Source organism: Ictidomys tridecemlineatus, chromosome 4, assembly GCF_052094955.1.
Source record: "Ictidomys tridecemlineatus isolate mIctTri1 chromosome 4, mIctTri1.hap1, whole genome shotgun sequence".
Lineage (NCBI taxonomy): Eukaryota > Metazoa > Chordata > Mammalia > Rodentia > Sciuridae > Ictidomys > Ictidomys tridecemlineatus.
In genome coordinates, this window is record NC_135480.1 from 102517993 (window position 1) to 102531894 (window position 13902).

The 13902-nt window shown below is 54.7% G+C and overlaps 1 protein-coding gene and 1 long non-coding RNA gene across 6 annotated transcripts; one reads left to right on the plus strand and one right to left on the minus strand.

Moving 5' to 3' along the window:
* Positions 1-43: 43 nt before the first annotated feature.
* On the minus strand, positions 44-10078 carry Mcam (melanoma cell adhesion molecule). Of its 5 annotated transcripts, none has more exons than XM_078047159.1 (18): positions 9954-10078; positions 8884-9125; positions 8450-8517; positions 6553-6677; positions 6254-6458; positions 6095-6165; positions 5914-6001; positions 3952-4131; positions 3711-3832; positions 3456-3618; positions 3235-3353; positions 3020-3161; positions 2746-2867; positions 2498-2639; positions 2308-2403; positions 1972-2119; positions 1567-1684; positions 44-1081 (listed from the first exon to the last, which is right to left on the minus strand). In XM_078047159.1, the coding sequence occupies exons 3-18, from the start codon at positions 8514-8516 to the stop codon at positions 1052-1054; spliced, it is 1938 nt and encodes a 645-aa protein (XP_077903285.1). In that variant the 5' UTR covers position 8517; positions 8884-9125; positions 9954-10078; the 3' UTR covers positions 44-1051. The 5 variants fall into 5 exon arrangements, with proteins under 5 accessions (XP_077903285.1, XP_077903286.1, XP_077903284.1 ...); XM_078047160.1 differs by having other exon boundaries at positions 8799-9125; XM_078047158.1 differs by having other exon boundaries at positions 8450-9125.
* LOC144377204 (uncharacterized) lies at positions 7118-10128 on the plus strand. The gene is made up of 2 exons (XR_013437938.1): positions 7118-7242; positions 7855-10128. It is a non-coding gene; the product is annotated as an uncharacterized LOC144377204 (long non-coding RNA).
* The last annotated feature ends 3774 nt before the right edge of the window (positions 10129-13902 follow it).

Genomic DNA, 13902 nt, shown 5'->3' on the forward strand with positions numbered 1-13902 from the left:
AGGTACCCGTGATACCCATGATGAATGGAAAGCACTGCACAACTTCCAGGACAATTAAGCTTTATTTTTCTCACACACACACGTACACACACGTGCACACACACATAGACACACATAATTTGCAGATTTACATACAACAAAACCACATGAGCAAGCATGCATGTCACTACACATACACACTCACACACACCCCAAAGCTCTAGCCAGGCCCCTGGTTTTTCATCCCTAAGTACCATTCTCCTATTTGGGCCCTTGTAGAGTCTAGGCCCATTAGCTCAGTTTATAGAAATTTGGTGATAATATAACTATAGCCTTAATCCCCATAAAGGACAGGTCACCTCATCTCTCTCCCTCCATCTCTCATCTTTCAGTCTCATGATCCTTTGAGGGCACTGGGAGCCATGTAAATGTAGAGGCTCAGGCTCAGAGGTCTTCACAGGAATGTCACCTGGCTTCCTCCCTGCAGGACATATTCTTGAGGAAATAACACCAGTTCCTGATTTGAGCCCGAAGAGAAAATGTCACAAAAGAGGCAGGCAGGAAGTTATAGCAGCGACTCTGCCACTGCTTCCGGATACTACAGCGTACTCTCCAGAGCCAGCAAAACTGCATTCTGTGACAGTGAACCTGGGCCCTGGTGCCTTCTCATGTCAGGGGTACAAATGGATTACCAAAGCCAGCCTGGCAGGGGTAGGCAGAAAACCAGCTAGGATAGGGGCTGGTAGAAGACAGGTATTTATAGCTATAGCATATTTAAGGAGAAAACATGTTCTACAAGAAACTTCAGTCACTTGTGGGGAACTGAGGCCTCTTCTGAACATCACATAAGTGGAGACAGAGGTGGACTGGGCCCTAAAAGGGGGCCTCCAGGGCCAAGTGAGGTCCTTCTTGGGATGGCTCTGGCCCTAGCCCACAGCCCTCTAGAATTGATCTGTAGGTGTGCTGGAGCAGGGTCTTCTCTGTAGTCCCTTTGGGGGCTTTGGCTGGGGAAAAGAGTGAGCAGGGAGCCAGAAACTGTCCAGGTGAGGAGAGAACCAATGTGATTCCATGGCTAATGCCTCAGATCGATGTATTTCTCTCCCTAAAAATGGGTAGAAGAGAGGGAAACATGGAGACAGTTAGCAGAGTTCAAGGTGAGTACACTAAGAGGAAGGAGGGAGGAATTGAAGCAGAAGCTGATGAACTTTGTGCAGCATCATGGAGGGAAGAAGCTGGGGTGGGTATGAGGAGCAAGGAAGGACAGACAGCCCCTGATTCTGCCTCTGCACTGGGGAAATGGAGGCCACACTTCACGCTTCTGGCAGGAGCCACAGGCTTTGTTCAGGAAAGGTGATGGTGATGGGACCAGGGCTTTGCCCTCAGCCTTTCTACAGGGTCTCTCCGCCACCTGCCTCACCCTGCCATCTGTAAGTAGTGTTTAGTAGGCAAGATGGGCCTGCTCTGTTTCTCCAACCAAGAAGGAAGAAGGGCAGAAAGAGTTAGTGTTCGGAAACGAGCACCATTAGTCCCTGGCACCCCCAATCCCTGAAGATTTATCAGACACTGGCCATAGGAACTGCCTCCTACCTGGTCTCCTGGAGCCCTCTTGTCACCGCTGCTGCCCTGTAGGAGGCCCATCTCTTCTGGGAGCTTATCTGACTTAACTTCAACTACAAATTCGCTCTTATGAGACGGGGGCAGCGTGCTGGGAGGAGGGAGGCGAGAGGTTGGCAACTTAGGGGCAAAGGGGGGGGGCTGTTAGGAAGGATGCTTGGATAGATAGTGGGCTCTTTGGGGGCTCTGGGGTCAGCTCAGAAAGGAAGCAGGCAATGAAAGAAGGTGTGGGGGTGGGTGCTGGGCAGGAAAGCAGGGCACATCCAACCCAGGGTCCCACTCTTGCTTCTAAGGGGTAAGGGGCAGATGACATGTGCCTAAGGAGGCAGCAGGCGGGGCAGCAGGAGAGGGAGGGTAGCAGGGGTCTGTCATGCTTACATCTCTTGTTTGCCTGACCGCCCACACAGCAGCTTGCCCTTCTTGTAGAGGAAATAGAGGACAGCGCCCAGCACAGCCAGGACCAGGATGCACACGATCACAGCCACAATGACCACGCCCTTGCTCTCCTGCTCCCGCAGCTTTTTCTCTGTCAAATAAAGCCACTCCTAGTCACTCCTGGCCCCAGGCTGACACATTGCCATTGCTGCCCCACCCAGCCCAGAGCAGGCAGAAGATGGACCGCCACTCACCTATCTCAACATTGCTCCCCACTGTGGGGACAGGGCAGAAAGGGTGCCCTAGCACAGCCCTGTTCTCTTGCCAGGCCCGGCTTACCTGTGGAGGTGCTGTTGGCTCTGGCATGAGGACTGGCAGTGGAGGTGCTGAGGCCAGCTGTTTTGCTAGAGTCTGGTGCGAGGGTGGTTAAACTGACTGGGAGGCAGAGGGAGGGAGTTAGGAGAAGCTCACGTTAGTGCCCGTGCCTGGGCATGCCCCTGCCATCCTCTGCAGGGATGTGGCCCCTCACCCAGCTCCAGGATGATGATGGTGCTGTTTCTGCCCAGGGAATTGGAAGCTGTGCATTCCGCGCCCCTCTCCAACAGCTCTGGGGTCACAAGGACATTCAGAGTGCTCAGCACCCTCTGTGAATCTTGGTATTCTTCACTTGCCTGTGAAGAAGGAGGCAGTTCAGTGGGTGGAAGGATCTCCGGTTATGGCTGCAAGGCCTGGGCAGGGATTAATAAGCACAGAGGAAGAGGCCCCAGGCCTGCTTACAGTCCCGTTGATGTCCCAGGAGATGGTGGGCCGAGGATGTCCTGATGCTTCACAAGACAGATTAAGCATTGTATTCTCTTTCACCCACACCTTCCTCTTCTTTGATGCCATCCATGGGGGACCTTGGGGAGGTAGGAGAGGGTGTGGCAGCAAACTCAGCAAGCTTGCCTCTTCTTCCCCACCAGAGCTCCCAGGGCATCAGTGGCTTTCTGGCACCAAAGAGCTCAAAACCACCTGACTTGGGGTGATCTGGTCTCTGCCCAAAGGGCCTCACCAAAAATGGCCACATTGACTAGCTGTGTGCGGTTCAGGCCAGGTACGCTGGGCACAGATGCCACGCAGCGGTAGCCTCCTCCTATCTCCCGTTTCAGATGGTCAAAGTGAAGCACAGACCCCTTTTCCAGCACTTGGCCTGTCTGGGGGAGAGGTCGTTCAGAAGGTCTCAGAAAGAATAAGCTGTTGCCCACAACCCCAGATCCATCTGGATACCTTTTCTCTCAGCCACTGGAACTCGAGGGCCTGGTTACTCTCTGCCTTGCAGGTCAGTGTAAGGCTACTGCCTTCTTGGCCTGCAGGGGCTGCGGGACTCACGTCAACATCAGACACATCTGGGGGCACAGCAAGAGTGTCAGCCTGGGAAGGACAGGGCAGGGCCACTTCCCTCTTGCCCCAGTTCATCCCCCCTGTCCTGGGGGCCCCCAGCCCCTCACAGTTCACCAGCAGCTCCTGGGGTTCACTCAACAGTGGTATCATGGTTTCTAGGTCCAGACCCTGGCATTCATAGAGCCCGCTGTGCTGCTTCTGGGCAGGCTCCAGCACCAGGAGGCCATTATCAGTGGATCTCTCTTCCTCCATCTCCCTAGTGCTGGGATTCTGGGAGAGGAAGAAGCAGTGAGCGGCACCGCCCAACCACTCTATCTGCATCTGCCTGCACCCACTCTGCAGCCAACACCAAGCCCTCACACCTGCTTGTAGATGCTGAAGGGAGGTGTGGGGTTGCCATCCGCCAAACATCTGATTTCCACACGATCCCCTTCCTTCAGCATTCCTGCAGGCTCCACTTCCAACCACACTTTTTCCGCTGGGTCTGTGTAGGCAAAGGGAGTTGTCCTCAGCCCAAGAGGTGCCCTGGGCTGGATGGGAACAGGTTGGCAGGAATTTCCACCAGGCCCACTTCAGTGAACAGATGGACAGGTCAGTACTCACAGAAAACGGGGACAGTGACTTCCCTAGATTCCTTCATGTGGTTCCCACTGGGCAGTCGGTAACTGAGCTCACAATAAAATCGGGCATCTTTGTCTTCCTTAACCAGCTGTACCTTCAGAACACTCTTCAAGGTGTATAAGCCACTTGACTCCACGATCTGCGAGGACTGAATGTGGACGCCTGGGCAGGGAGGAAGGGGAGCAGGGCCTGGCCTCAGCCCCACCCTGTAGTTCCCACCATGTTAGCAGGGGAGCATCTAAAGACCCCTGCCAGCTGGGCATGGGTGGCACACACCTATAATCCCAGCTACTCAGGAAGCTGAGACAGGCAGGAGGAACAGCAGTTTGAGGCCAGGCTCAGCAAGTTAGCAAGATACCGTCTCAAAATAAATAAATAAATAAATAGCCCTGCCCCTGTCAAGTGGCCAGGGTCAAATGCAACCTGGCAACTTTTCAACCCAGCACTTTTAATGTGCAGTATCTGCCCTAGAAAAACATTCACACAACAGCATATATACAAAGATGTATGCCAGTATTGCTGCAGCAACGTATATGAGGTGCCTGGGAGTGTAGTAAGTGGTAGAGCATGTGCTTAGCATGCACATAAGGGTCTGGCTTCACCCCAAGAGCCAAAAACAAAATAAATTACCCAAGGTGATTAGAAAAATGAGACACGCTAGACTCATCAAGCAGGAACAGCAGAGTCTAAAACTCTGCAACAGGCACAACAAGTACATCTACACAGACTGAGCTACAAAGATTACACAAAAGAAACTGTCTAGGGCTGGGGTTGTGGCTCAGTGGCAGACTACTTGCCTAACACGTGTGAGGCACTGGGTTCAATTCTCAGCACCACATACAAATAAATGAATAAAATAAAGGTTCATCCAACAATGAAAAAAAGTATATTTAAAAATAAATAAATAAAAGAAACTGTAGCAATGCATACCACAGTTTAATACTTCTCAGGGTTTGCCAACCTCACACTAATGATGTTTCAGGCTAAAAGTGAGTCTTTGTGGTGAGGCATCCTTTGCACCATACCAAGTGTAGCAGCATCCCACCTCTACTCACCAGATGCCAATAGCACCCCCTATTCTTTTGATAACCAAAACTCCCACCAGACACTGCCAAATATCCCCTGGTGGGGTGCAAAAGTCAATCCTGGTTAGAGACCACTGATTTAAATAATAAAATGCCTACATGCTTCTAGAGATATTTGTGTGTGTGAATAAATACACAGAAATAGGCCTGAAAGAACTGACAGCAGAGGTTACTTCTGATAGTAAATCAGAGGAACGTCTAACTTTTCTGTGCAATTCAAATTCTTGGGACTGGGGCTCTAACTCAGTGGTAGAGCACTTGCCTACTAGCAGGTGCAACACCCTAGGTTCAACCCCAGCACAGGGGTGGCAAGGGGGCCGGTGATATCCTTTATCAAAATATTTCCAATTTCCCACTCTCTCTTAAAAAAGAAAAAAATATATATATATTTCCAAACATCACTTGTTGCCGGGTGCACTGGCACATGCCTGTAATCCCAGCAGCTCAGGAGGCTGAGGTGAGAGGATCATGAGTTCAACACAGTGAGACCCTGTCTCTAAAATACAAAAAAGGGCTGAGGATGTGGCTCAGTGGTTGAGTGCCCCTTAGTTCAATCCCTGGTACCAAAAAAAAAAAAAAAAAAAAAAAAAAAAAATCACTTGTTGATTTATTTTTTACTTTTTCCAGTTCTGGGGATTGAAACCAAGGCCACTCTATCACTGAGCTATACTCCTAGCCCTTTTTACTTAATTTTTATTTTTGAGTCAGAGTCTTCCTAAGTTGCCCAAGCTAACCTCAAATTTGTGATCCTTCTGCTTTAGCTCCTAAGTCATATATTTTTTTCTTTTTTTTTTAGTAAAAGCTAAAATAAGTGGTTAGTTAGTCCCTGTATGGTACCACAGGCAAGAAGGGTACTCACGATTTTTCTCCTCCATCAGGGGCAGACGATTCTTGTACCAAATGACTTGAGGAACGGGGTACCCATTCCTCCCTATACAGGTGGCGACCTAAGAAGGAGAGGGTATGAGTCTCCCTGCCTGACACCCCACCAAGGCCCACCTTAGCTCCTGCTTACACTTGGTCAGCCCAGCATATCTCACCTCCTCAGGCTCCCTGCTGTTTACAGAGATGCCCAGGGCACTGGCCTGGATGGTTGGCTCCTCTGGAGCTTCTACAAGGGGAGGAAAATCAGCAGGAATACTGGAGCCCGCTTCCCATGATCCATACTGACGTGAAGGCAGGAAGGGAGGGGCACTCACTGAAGACATGGAGCTGAATGCGGTGCTCCTGGGACAGAGGACGCTTACTCTGGCACAGGAAGATGCGCTCATCATGGGGCATGACCTGAGTCAGAGCCAGAGCCCCTGAGCCCTGGAGGCTGAGACGGTGCTGGTACTCCCCAGGCTCACTCTGACCCTGGCCCTGGCGCACACGGAAGATGAGTGTGGGCTTCTCCTTGTAGACCTGAGGGGATGGGACAGAGAGGTAAGGGTCCTGGGTCTGCATGGGGGGGCAGAGCTTCCCACCTCCCACTGCCCCTGGGAGCTCAGGAACTCACAGAAAACCAGTCCACATGGCTGAGGTTGCCCAGGGAGTGTGAAGGGCCACACCTCAGAAGGGCCGTGTTGCCCACTTCCACTTCCACCAGCTCTGGTGTGGGCTGCTCCGCCTCTCCAGGCACACCTGGAGGGAGGAAGGGGTGTACCCCAGCAGCTGTGTCAGCTCCAGCTGCTCCCCATCCCTTCACACTACTCCCTGCAGCTGTTCTCCTGCCACTCAGGAGGGCCCAAAGAAGGCCCTGTCCATTCCTAACCCTCAACCTCACCCTGCCTGCCCCCAACTCACAGTCAGCCCTCTCCTACTGCAGGGGGATCCTGGTCCTCAGAGTGAAGACTGAACATGGGGCACTTCCCAAATGAGGATGGCAGAGGGGAAGAGGGGCAACATGAATAGGCTCTGGGCCAAGAGGAAGGTTCCTTTCCTCCTAGGTCCCCTCCCCTGCTCTCTGAGTGAGCTCAGAGTGTGGGAATGCAAGGCATGTGCCAGGCTGGGGCACACAGGCCCCTTTGTGTCCCCATCCCCAGGGCAGACGTCACTATTCTACCCTCTGCCTACCCCCCAAGTCTCCTCCCTAAACCCCCAAGAAGACCTAATGAGCCAATCTGGCCACACTCTGAACTCATGCTCCCTAAGCGGTATGGCAATGAACATTCCACATACACTCAGGGGATCTCATCCTGGGAATCTGGTGAGTATGGAGGGGTCAGAGTCCCCCAGGGGTCAGGACAAGGGTCAGGGAGTGGGCAAGAGTGACATTAGTGGCATTAGTGGTGCCAGCGTGCTCCCAATCCTGTGAGGAAGTTATGTCACTTGACACCATCTGGCTGGACCCTAGGATGCCTGCCTTGAACTGGCTCCCAGGCAGGGAGGGCCAGTGCAATGGTCCTCAACCCAGAGCAGAAGCCTGCGATTCTTGACTCTTTTTCCCCAGAGACAGAAGAGCAGGGCAGGGTGCTGCGGGACCCTCTGCAGCTATGGAGCCCTATTTAGCCCTTTCCCCAGAAATAAGGTCAGCCTAGGAGGCAGTAGACTGGAATACTCCAGGGATATGGCTGGCACTGGGCATGAGGCCAGCCAAGTGGGTAATGCCCAGTCCAACCCTTCCCCGGGCGGATAGCGGCTGGGATCAGGGTAGAAGCCAAGAGTAACACGCCATACCGCTGCGGGCCATACAAGGGCAGCATGGACCCCGGGAGGGCCCAACTACTAGGCGGTTCCAGAAAAAAGCTCCCAGGTGCTTGGGCGCTTTTCCCACCAGAATGTAGTCCTTAAACTAAGTCCACTGGTGCTTCCACTCTAGAAATGCTCCATCTCCCGTATCTACCATCTATGCCGGTCACCGAGGAGTCGCGAGGCGACCCACACTGCCTACAGCCTGTGCCAACGCCCAGCCCGGCGGGAGCAGCCGTTCCTCCTCCTCTTGCTCACCTCCAGCCTGGCGCGAGGCCCAGGCCGGAGGGGGAGGGGTCGGCGCACCCCTCCAGCTAGAAAAGCTGCCTTTTCCAGCAACAGGCGGGCGCCGGATTCAGGGGTTGGGGATGCGCGCTGGTTGCGCCTCCCATTCCGGCTCCAAAAGCCGGTCCCCAGAGTGGGCACCTGCGGAAAAACTCTCCGAGAGCCTCAACTCCACCCTTTCTCTCGCGCGGCAGCAGCCTCCACCCGGTCTTCCCAGTCCTGATCCCGGATACTCTAGAATCCAGACTGCAAACTGGATGCAAAGAATAGTTGCACGCGCGCAAGGCGCCAGGGAGCCCGGCGCTCGGGCAGGGAAAGCGCCTACTGGGGCTCAAATCCCCGGTGCTGCTGCGCTCCCGGCTCTGCTATCCCGCACGCTCCCCCTGAAGACCCTCGGCCCGGGCGCTGCGGGGCACGGGTCCCCCAACCAACTCACTCACCAGTGGCGCGGCGACAGCAGCAGCAGACGACCAGCAAGAAGGCGCAGAGGAGTCCGGGTAGATCCATGCTTCCCGGCCGGAGGACGAGAGCCAAGTGAGGAGCTTGCGACTGCCGGGGGCTGACGTCAGGGGGGCGGGGGAGGGGGCCCAAGCGCTGGCCTGCCCCGCCCCGCGCAGCCCCCCGCCCCCGCCCCCGCACGCAGCAGCCCTAGGGGGCGGTCCCCGATGCGCCGGCCCCTAAGCCGCACTCCAGAGCGCGGCCGGAGGTAGGCCGTAGCCCGCCTTCCAGCCCCCAGTTTGAGCACACCACGGGAGCAGTGACAGGTGTCTTGGGGCCGGACAGACTGACCGAGGAAGCAGCGAGGAGAAGCTGGTCCGGATGCCCAGAAAGGCCCAGATCGCCACAGCGGTGTTCACCCCAGCCCAGACCTTACCAGTGTAGCACTGGGGGACCTCCTGGCGGAGGAATAGCAGATCAGGTCCTCTGTGTCCCTAATGGGAGCCTCCCATTCAGGCTCCTCTGCTCCGCCTCAGAGAAATTGGGCCAGCTTTGGACACCTCCCAGAATGATTGCTCCACTGCGCGGCTGCTGCCGGTCTGGCACTGCCCCCAGCCTGGCTGTCCTGGCAGCTTTGGGGGAAGAACCGTGCGCCAGGTTCCACAGACCCAGAGGTACCTGCAGGGGGGAGTGGAGAATGCGCCTTCCAGTCTGTCCTTCAAGCCCAAACTCCCACAAGTCCGTGTTTAACTAGAAAAGGGAGGGGGCTGAACTCAGTGACCAGAGGTGTTCATGCTTGTCCAACCCTGAGAATCCTGTTCCTACCATCTTTTCTCTTTAAACTTGACCTGGGACTCAGTTTCCTCCCACCAGAATAAGGAAAAGAGAGGGAAGATTTAAAGGATGCTGAATCCAGCTGAGCGCGGGTGATGCATACCTGCAACCCAACTACTAAAGAAGCTGAGACAGGAAGATAACACGTTTGAGATCAGCCTGGGCAGTTTAGCAGACCCTGATTAAAAAATGAAAAGGGCTGGGGCTGGGCTGGGGGTTGTGGCTCAGTGGTAGAGCACTTGCATCGAATGTGCTAGGCACTGGGTTCGATTCTAAATAAATGAATACAATAAAGGTCCATCAACAACTAAAAAAAAAGAAGAAGAAAGGGACTGAGGGAGCTGGGGATGCAGCTCAGTTAGTAGAGTGCTTGTTTTGCATGCACAAGGTCCTTGGTTCAGTCCCCAGCACTTGGGAAAAAAAAATACAGAGTCTCCAGCTTGACCCCTAGAAATCTCTTGCTTTTCCTGATGGTTGAAAGGACCCCTGAGGCAGTGCTTTACTGATCCCCAATTCCCCCTCACCCTACTGACTTGGTTCAGCAGCTGGAGAAGGAGCACATGCAGGAGGGATCAGATCTGGTTGCAGAAAGCCCTGCCTGAGCTGGGTCAGTCATTCAGCATGGTGAGGGGAGCCCGACAGCTACCCTTTTCCCCAAACTGAGACTTCTACCTGAGTCTTCTGGCCTGCTAAGACTTCAGTACCCTGGCCTCTGGTAAGGATCCATATATTTTGGGACTTCTTCATCAGGTATGGTCAGATTGGGGCCTAGATCTGGGGTGAAAGTCTGTCTCCCACCAGGCAGTCTTTCTGCTGGCTGGGGGGAGGAGCAGGGTGAGGCAGCAAATGCCAGAGATGGCCAGGTGACTTGAGAGAATGCTCTGGGTGGCGTTTTGATGACGCAGAGATGACTGGCAAACCACATCAGCCTTGTCTTTCAGAGCCTTGCTGACCCCTCCTCCCTGTCCATTAGTCTCCAGCCAGAGGCCATGCCAAGCCTGCCAGGCCAGGGGCTGGAACATGGACAGGAGAGAGCAAGAGGACGACCCTGGCTCTCCTGACCCCTAGACTAAATGTATGGACTCTGGCCCAGGGCCCAGAGCAGAAGGGAACAGATGAAGGTTTTTGTATGCAGGGCAGGAGTGGGAATAGCTGAAGGTTGCTGTTTGCCCTGGCAGGCCAGGAGCTGGGCATGGACTGGCTTCCCTGCCCCCTCCCCTTCACTTAACACCATTAACTAATCATTCTCTTCTCTGGCAGCCTGAAAACACAGCCAGCTAACCACCAAGGACAGTCAGTTCTGAATTCTTCTTCCGCCCTTAGGAGACAGAAAGGGGGGTGTTGGGGGGGTTGGAAGAGTCATCTCTGCAGTGAAAGAGAAATGAGATTAGAGCCCAGGGGTGACATCTCCTCCCCTGCATGGCCCCAGCAAACAAACATATGTCCTAGGAAAAGTCCATTAGGGAGTGAGTGGGAGAGGTCAAGGGACAGACAACATAGGGATGGTTCCACAAGAGGGTCACTTTGGGATTACAAACCAAAGAGGGGTCAGGACTTTGGAGAGGATTCAGAGGCCAATGGAAACAGGAAGGACAGGAACAAAGTCAGGAGTGCAGGGCAGGTGGATGGTATCACTCCCAGCTCCTCTAAGACGCCAGAGGATACAGCTTTGGCAGCAACAGAATTTCCAGGACTGAGACTCAGCACATAGGGATATGGAGGAGAAGGCAGGGGAGGAGATGGAGGAGAAAGGGGCAGAGATGGGCCTTTCACCCCAGCAGAGACTCATGCACTCAAGGAAAACCCTTGTCAAGGGTAGGTAGGTCAAGGGTAGAAGAATAGGTCTCCCTGGCTGAGGGCTGGGGGTGGGGTAGAGTCCTAATTCTTTGCCTCACTTCTCTCCAGGAAGTGGGGCTAGGACTGCAGCTTTTCTCCACCCCCATGGTAGACCTAGGCTCCTGAGATGAGGGGGCTCTCTCCGTGCAGAATGCCTTTGGGTGCCTCTCTAGTATAGGTCTGATAAATAAGGTGGAGAAACTGAAGCTGGGTGAGGGAGGTAGCCTCCTGGGCAAGTGGGACTTTCCATCCATTATAAGGAAAAGTGGGGAAGAGTAGAGTTGGAGGCAAAGAGACAAAGTCACTCCACCAGCACCTTGTGGGGATATTGGCCCCAGAGTTCTCTCCCAGCTAACTTTTGCTTAGTGGGCACAGTGGCTTCCGACCCACCTTCTGGTCCAGGAACCTTAACCAGAAGGATGTGACAAAGGCAGGCTGGGCTGAGGAAGGAAGCTGATAAAGACGAATTTGCAGCTGCCATGAGAAGGAGATGGAAGCGGAAGGGGTGGCCTAGCAATCTTGGCAACAATGAAGGTCGGGGAACCCCCTAGAAGATAGAAACTGGCCTGGGTCTTGGAGGGGATGCAGGAAACTTTCCAGATTTTTTTTATGGGGGGGGGTTCTGATTGAGAGGAGATTGTGCTGAGAGTGAAAAACAGGGTGGGAGGAGGGTGGGGGACAGTAGCTGCCTAAGACATCTTTGGGCCTGCAAACCGGATACTGGGGGTGGGCTGGTGGAAGATGTGGGGGAAGAGATTGAATGGGGGGAAGCCGCCCCACTCCCTCCGGACATTCGTGTCCTTCGCACCTGACCTAGGGCAGGAGGAAGGAGGTGCAGTCTGGATGGGGGTGCACCCCAGCAGCACTGGTGGCTTTCTGGGGGGATGGGAGGGGTTATTTTTAAACTTGGAAAAACCGTGAGTTCATCTCCACCCTGGAGGCGGCAAAGGCCCCATTGTGTAGGGGTCCGAAGAAGGGGGAGGCTGAAGGGGGGGAGTGGCACAAAGGCGAGGATTATGTTGGAGCAGGCTAGGGGAGCACAGGGTGGGGGAGGGGCACCGTCGTCACAGCTGGCCTACTGAACTCTGGGGTCGGGCCAGGCTGGAGCTTGGGCTTAGATAAGTGGGGAGGCGAATTCCACCCTCACAAAGCCCCTGTTGGGGAGTTGGGGTCTCCCACATCCGACATCCGGTGGTTCATCCTGGGGAAGGGGCTGATGGTGGGATTCCCACTGCCTGGCTTTCCCAGGGACTGCAGGGTCTGTTCTCAGGCTCCCGGCATTCCGGGGACTCCCCTGGGAGCTACTGGCCTCTCAGTCCCTTCACTGCCGGGTGGGGGCAGGAAAAAGAGGATGTGGATGCAACATCTTCCTGGGGACTAGGAACCCTTAAGCCAGACAGTAGTGGGTGGGTCGGGCATTTGAAGCGGTCCCAGCCCTCCCACCCCAGCCCCCTGATCTGCAGGACCCTTAGACCAAGGCTGGCCCGCAAGTCCCCTCTGATCCCAGGGCTTTCTCCGCCTAGGACAGCCCACCTGCTCGACCTCAGCACCCAGGACCTCCTCCCGGGGATCCAGCCCTGGCGGGAGGGCGCCAGTATAGGCTCCTCTGCGCGCCCCAGGAGCCCTACTCCGGAGGTCCAGCCGGCGGCGCCGGGGGGCGGGGCATCCGGCCGCGCGCACCAACCCAAACATTACCATAAATGCTCAGGCTGCAGCCTCGGGCCGCGCCGGGCTTGGCAGGGTTGGGGGGGCGGCCTGGGGGCCCTCCCGGAGCCCTTTATCCGGTCCTTTGGCCCATCCCTGTGCGGCCGTCAGAGGTGATTCAATCTGTCCTGTCACCCCCTCTCCAAAGTGGGGTGGTTGCGGGGGAGGCCGGGAGAGATGGGCAGTGGGCTGTGATCCCAGGTCAGAGTCTCCAGGCAGGATTTCAACATCCGCGCAGAGTTGAGGGCTCTGCGGGACCCACTCCTCTCAGGAGTGACTTCTTGGGTCTCAGTACTCTGACCTCTGAACCCTAGATCCCCTCTTATTTCCCAGTGCCCGACCTAAACTTGGAGACTGAGGAATGATGGGGGCGGGCCAGGATGCTGGGAGTTTACACCTCTCCCCTTCTGGGAAGTTCACATCCGGTCCCCAAAATACCACCACGCAGGGAGAGGAATGTCCCCAGAGGGCTGTTTAAGTTTGACTTTGAGTTGTCCCTGAGAAAAGGCCAGCTAATGTACAGTTGGGGAGGCTGTGGGAAACCTGGAAGTGCCACATTCTGGGTCCCCTGGTCCTATCCTCTCTGAAGAATACTTGTGCATTTCTTTTGACCTTAGCTTTAAGCCAGGAGATCACATTGGGGGGGGGGGGGTCTGGAAGCCTCCCTGTAGCTGCCCAGGCTCTGGCCTGCTCTCTCTCTGGACCTGGCACCCCAGTGGCTGGGGCCCTCTAGGGAATATGAAAAGTGGAGGGGACACAGGATTTGGACACAATGGTGGCTGTACTCTCTCACTGGCACCATCCCTTCACATGCCTGTCACATTGGAAACTGCTCCATCAACTATGGTCTCAAACAGCAAGAAAGAACTGATGTTTTTGCTACCAATTTAATGGGTCTCTTGTAAGTAAACTCACTGGGACTCTTCAGAGGGAACACAGCAGTGCGCTGACCCAAGGAAAGAAACTATGCATGTCTCAGGGCCTATCTCATCTTTGCAGCATGCTTTACAGCTTAGACCTGTTCCTTAGGGTCATTTTCATGACCAGTACTTTTCTTGCTATTTACAACAAAAAATGAGGA

Excerpts from the sequence above, each read along its gene's own strand:
- Mcam (XM_078047159.1), bottom strand. The coding sequence starts at position 8,516 with ATGGATCTACCCGGACTCCTCTGCGCCTTCTTGCTGGTCGTCTGCTGC. Across the intron at positions 2,640-2,745 it reads CCTGGGACATCAACGGGACT|GCAAGTGAAGAATACCAAGA; the intron begins GTAAGCAGGCCT and ends CCTTCTTCACAG. Across the intron at positions 2,120-2,307 it reads AGCCAACAGCACCTCCACAG|AGAAAAAGCTGCGGGAGCAG; the intron begins GTAAGCCGGGCC and ends TTTATTTGACAG.